At 40.6% G+C, this 6,000-nt stretch overlaps 1 protein-coding gene across 2 annotated transcripts in view; it reads right to left on the minus strand.

Moving 5' to 3' along the window:
• The window catches only part of LOC116700560 (roundabout homolog 2), an 83,954-nt gene extending 78,565 nt beyond the window's left edge, over nucleotides 1-5,389 (minus strand). For both annotated transcript variants that reach the window (XM_032533852.1, XM_032533851.1), the window contains exons 1-2: nucleotides 4,851-5,389; nucleotides 966-1,292 (exon numbers count right to left, since the gene is read on the minus strand). In XM_032533852.1, coding sequence (XP_032389743.1) covers nucleotides 966-1,292; nucleotides 4,851-4,905 — 382 coding nt within the window. In that variant the 5' untranslated portion in view covers nucleotides 4,906-5,389. The remainder of the gene's footprint in view (nucleotides 1-965; nucleotides 1,293-4,850) is intronic.
• Between the last annotated feature and the right edge of the window lie 611 nt (nucleotides 5,390-6,000).

The following is a 6,000-nucleotide window of genomic DNA, read 5'->3' on the forward strand; positions in this document are numbered from 1 at the left end:
AAGACAAAAGGATGATGTTGTGCACAACACACACAGAGATAATGTCTTGACTGAGTCACTATTAGGTTCAGGATTCTTATCTCTGTTTTTTCTTCTTTTTTTCCCTTCTATTTCATCAGTTCCCCTTAGAGCCAAATACACAATACAGTCAGGTCCAACAACTCCTATATGTTATGATTCAAAACAGGCATGTATATTGAAATTATTGGGCGAGTGAATGTTATATACAATATTTAATTACAATATGCCTGGAATTCCCTATTTCCTTGCTTGTACATCTCTATGAGGCTGAGAAACAGACGGCAGCAAAAGACAGTGTGGGTGTTTGTGTGTGCATGCATGTATATCTATCTGTGTGTGCGTCTGAGCGTGTGTGTGCAACTTGTTCATGGCAAGAAATCAGCTCAGTTTAGCACATAATGGAAATGTGAATAGCCCAAAGCGCCTCTCTCCCACACAGGGAGAGAACTGGCTGGGAGCAGGCTGCATCTTTCCAAATCCAAACAGTGAGAGACAGTTAGCTAGGTTAAAATCCTGCCCCCTTTTCTCTCCCTCCCTAGAGCGATTCACAGCTCTGCCCATGTATTACTCAAACAGGTCATCCAAACAGGTCTCACAAGCAGTCTGAAAACATATTCACACGCATATGCACACACATGTTTTGCGCATGGCTAAGCATACACATACTTGTAGGTGGAAAGGTGACGTTGCTCATATTATGACAGATTGCATCTTGAATATGGATCTCTCTGCACAACAGCCCCGAAATGTTATGCTTAATTTAACAAGAACTCTACCTTTTTTCAGAATTCATTAACGCTTTTCACATTTCATATACCCCACAAAAGGTTACCGACCTCAATACATACTGCAGAACAATTTTTCCAGTTTATTGTCATGCAACACTGAGATTCCTTTGACCGGGACATTACCTTTGTGCTGAGAGGGATATGATGAAAACTTACATGCTACTTCTAGAGATGCGTTCCGGCTTACAGCCTCTCCCAGATAGTTTCGGGCAACGCACACGTAACTGCCATCGTCGGGCTTGCTCCGTCGTCCATGGATGATACGTAGGAAGAAGAGGGACCCGCTGGGCAGCAGCATGCGGTGGGAGCGGGGGTTGTCGCGGTCCGTCTCAACGCGCTCCCCATCTTTGTACCATTCCACCGTGGGGGTTGGACGGCCCTCCGCCTTACAGTTGAGAGTGGCTGGTTCCCCTTTGGACACAATGAGGTCAGAGGGGTGCTCCACAATGCGGGGAGGGAAGTCTTCCTGGCGGAGACGAGACCCTAGAGGGAGAAACGAGAGAGTAAAAAGTTCCATTAAAGAAATAGTCGTAATAAATGCATACTGTAAATAATGCATTTTAATTTTGTATGTATGGGAAAAATAACTATTTAGTTAGCACGGCTAAGCAGTGTGAAAAGTGCAGTGCAACAACTGCAAAACTAAGACAATACATGAAAGGGAGTTTTTATTGCCACTGCTTATTAAAATAACATGGCAGTCATATCTCTGGAATTGAGGAAAACATATAATAAATAACCTGTACAGTCCTCCTCTGTCACTAATTATTTCCACTGCTTTTTAAACAGAAACCTTAGATGTACACACATTTGTAATTGTGATTGATAGACTTAAAGCAAGTATAATTTCATTTCAGTCCTTGAAAGGAAAGTGGATTAGTGTTGGGTTCTTTGTATCTCCACTACATGCAGTGTCACTACACTCAGGCTCCCATATTTACTTGGACAGACAGGAGCTGAGGAGTCATTACATCTCATTAGCTTTTTCATTAACACGTTCCATCAAACACTGACATCATCAAACATGTTGTCTCAGTGGGTGTAGAACAGCATCTGCTACATTGGATTTTTTACTTTGTAATGTAAATGTGTGAATATGCAAAGTTTTAAATTCCACTTTCAAGGCTACGTTATATTTGTTATATTAAAATGTATATTATTTAGATTTTAACCTCAGTGTTAGATAGTCAATCATCAGCAAATGTCATGAGAAGAATCCTGACTATCCTATCCTATGAGAAAAACATATTGCTTTGGATAACTGCAAGGCAGTTTGCAACTCCCTTTGCATTCTTCCCATGTATTTGGCCGTGTGAGCACCTCCGTGGCACTGTGTTTGTTTACAGACACGCCAGCATCACAACTCTCATCTGTTTCATGGTGTGTGAGCACATCATAATATCTGTGTTAAAAGGTCTTCCTTTTCCATGCAGACAAACCTAGAAAGTGATTTCTGTGGTCGTTATAACAGACTTTTTGGACTGTCACAGGGCGCAGAAATAAACAGGGTATAAATAAAATGAAAATGATGTTACATGGGTCTCTTGTCTTTTTGCCTTTGATGGTGACAAATCATACAAATTGCAAAGGCAACCATGATGATTGGCTGCTACCCAGCAAAAGAAATAAAGCTGCAAAATGTGAGTAAAATTGATGTGACTGTCTAGTTGTGTTGACAGAAAGCATTTCATTCCATTGGCCAGTGGCGCCAACATACCAAAAAGTGGTGATACATTATGTTGTTTTTTTTAACATGCTTTCAAAAACCTATTCATATGTGTCACATTTGTGTGCATCCACAAACAAACAAACACACAGTCCGTGGAATACTGACTTCTTCTAATTGGTTGTCCCATTATCCAGTCTTCACTGTGGCTAATGTAGGCTACGGTTTGACTTGTGCTGTCAGACAACTGAATTAAAATTGGATTTAAGTTGTTGGTGGCTCAGTGGTTGGTACCGTCATCTAACAGCAAAAAGGTCCTGCGGGGTCCCGTCAGTCTCTTTGCCCTGTGATAGACTGGCAACCCATTTATGGGTTTTGCCTGCTTTCTGCTCAATCCATGCTCTAGCACCCCATGACCCTGAATATAAATAAGTTGGGCTAGAAAATAAACAGATGGATGGATATTCATTTTTTTTCTTCATGTGGCTCCTTGAATTAAATGTTGGCATTTTGAGAGTCATATAATTGACAACTGCTGAGATTCTAAATGAAATGATGGCTTAAAATAAAAGATTATTGGTTATAGATACATTTAGAAAATGCCCACAATGTGGCTTATATTTTAGCCTAAAACAGACAAAAGCTGTTAAGCAGAAAGCTTTGTGTGCACTCAGGCCTTGTTTCCACCGCCAGTGGGGCTGTTTATGAGGATCTGTCCATGGTGCTGAAGCTGAAACTCAAGGTCTGGCAGGAAAAGCTGATCAGGAACACGTTAGGGTGTGACATCTGTCTAGCAGTCGAGTTCCGAGGAACTCAATTTCGGCTTATGACCGAAAGATTAATTTCATTGTCAAGCAAAGAGCAGCTGTCTTCCAGGCATTTTATCATTTGATTACTAAGTTTGACAAAGTCAGTCTGAGCCCTGTAGATTCAAAATCAGTAATATTTATAAACGACTTAGATAAAAAAGACACACTGTCTGTGTCATTGTGCACAGACTGCAAACTGTAAGCATCATCCTCTCTAATAGATCACAGATTACCTACAGTATTGCCACAGACATAGTCAGTCAGATACCATCAATAGGGATTAATTGTGGTTGCTTCTCACAGAAGTCTGAATTTCAACTACTAAATCAAAAAAGCAGATTTTCACCAAGTCACCTGTTTATGACATACATCTGCAGACCAATAACAAGCTGCAATAGCCCTGCAATTACTCTTTTTTGTGTATCTTGTAATGTTTTTGTTGAGACTGTGTCAGAGATGTGTTGATTTTATGTATTTGGATGGTCAAAACACCTTTCAGCAGCAGTTCAATACAAATTACAGCTCAAAAATTACCTTGGAATGCAATCAAAACACTTGCCTGAAATGTTGTCCACAAAAACTGATTATACGCTTCACAAAGATGCTGTAGGATTAATTGATTGCACAGATGTGCTGTATCAAATAAACTGGCAACACAGCAACTCCAGTGTCCTGGAACCACCCAAATCCACACATGCACTTTTACTCCACTGACACAGATTTATGTTATATGGACTACAGGGGACAAAGTAGTACAAAACATGTCATGGACAACACTTCCTGTCAAGATGCTTAGTTATGTCTCTTAGGTGCAGCTGCAGCTTGTAGGACATACAGTAGCTCCATATGTTGTGGACAGTCAAGGGTGAATCTCCAAAATATACAGCATGAGTAAGCATCTTCTCTATGGCACATTAGCCATTTCAGATACAGGAAATCCAGTACATCATCTGCCTGAGCAACCTTTTGCATTATAGGTCACAAGGACTATGACCCGAGGTAAGAACATAACAGCAAACCGTGAGCACATTCTGACAAATTGATAGGTTTGCAACACTTTTGAAAGAATACACAACTGCAAGACAATTAGCAGTTAAATTGATTAAAACAAAACTAATTAAGACTAATTTTTTTTTAATGCAACACACATTTCGAACCAGACACATGCCATAATACAGGCCAGCCAAAGCTGCCAAAGATTGTACTCCAGAAACAAATTTGTTCAATTAGGGCAGCCCTAATGAATAAATGAGCAACTTTCGTCTACCGAAGCCATTAAACACTTGGCCTTGCACAATGTCATGATCTTACACTAAACTAAAGGAACCTAGTGTGATATGGCACATTGGCATGTTGCGTTTATGATTTAAAAAAAAACAATTTAAGAGGAACAACAAATTCACTATACACCATGTGGGATACCATACTCGCTATCTTTTTTTGATGCATTTGAACTGAGACCATTGGAGACTACGTTTCAAGTCACAGCAACGTGTGTCATTCTAAAGCGAGGGAAGACATCATCCCAACCATAACAGTTCGTAATAGATGAATGCATACACTTACCATCGATTTGGGTGTACAGAAGTCCACAGAGAAATAAATACTGTAGAGGACCCATTCTGGCATATTGGCCCCGTCAGCTATCGGCGCATGAAATCCTCCTCAAGCGAAATAAACAATCAACTAATCAATCGATCCTGTTTCACGACTTCGTGACAATTTACTGTGTTAAGTTAGTGAACTAAAAGAACCAAATCGGTGATTGTAGCAGCTGAAAAAAAAAAAACTCATTCACGGCTGATCTTCCTCTCCAAGAGCGCACCAGTAAGCAGTGGTCTGTCGACTCGCCGACACGTTGGAAATTTCTGCAGTCACCAATCGGAAACATCACCGACGCCCAGAGACACTCCAGTCACTGACGGTTCCCCTATCCGAACGCATTCTTCTGACACCTTACCGGGTCCGACCGCACGGAAACGCATCCATCCTCACACGGGACAAGTTGGGAGATGAAAGGTGGAGACGGGATTCAGTCAGAGGTGAGTAGCTGCACGGTGCAGCACAGAGCAGCCCCTCCTCTCCACTCCGTTGCCCTGGGAGAAACTAACCGGCGAACATAACAGACACAACAGATCTCAACACTAAAACTAAGCAGCACTTTGCATTCTGGGCAATTATGTTGATAATGGTGCTCCTAAGTGTGTCTTTTCCCATTTTTCTTCCAGGCAATTTAACACAAACAGCTGATCAATTCAGTTTTTTTGCAGCATGATCAATGTGTATTTAAATGAAAACATAATGGCCATTTTGTTGGTCACGTTCTTTCATTTAAAAATGAGTGTTTCTGTATTTTGTTTTTGTACCTTCATTTGATCCTTATATTAAAACACACAGCCTCATGACACTGTTATTGTAAACACACAAAGGGCAGTCAGCTGGATTTACCTTCACACATTCAGTTAATCAGGATAATCCAACAGAAAGAAAAGAAGCTAATGGTATGCAACATTGCAACTGTAACTTGATTTCTGTCTCTGGAGCCATTTTGATTGTCCAACAAACAAACACGCCTGCTCTGTTTTTGTAGATCTGATCTCATATGGGCTTTCTGTATTATTATTTCCGTCCTTTTTTTTTTCTTTTCTCCTAAGCCTTGTGTACACCATGCATCCTGCCACAAATAATGCAATGTGTCAAGTTAAAGAATTTAAAC

Source organism: Etheostoma spectabile, chromosome 13 (genome assembly GCF_008692095.1).
Source record: "Etheostoma spectabile isolate EspeVRDwgs_2016 chromosome 13, UIUC_Espe_1.0, whole genome shotgun sequence".
Taxonomy (NCBI): domain Eukaryota; kingdom Metazoa; phylum Chordata; class Actinopteri; order Perciformes; family Percidae; genus Etheostoma; species Etheostoma spectabile.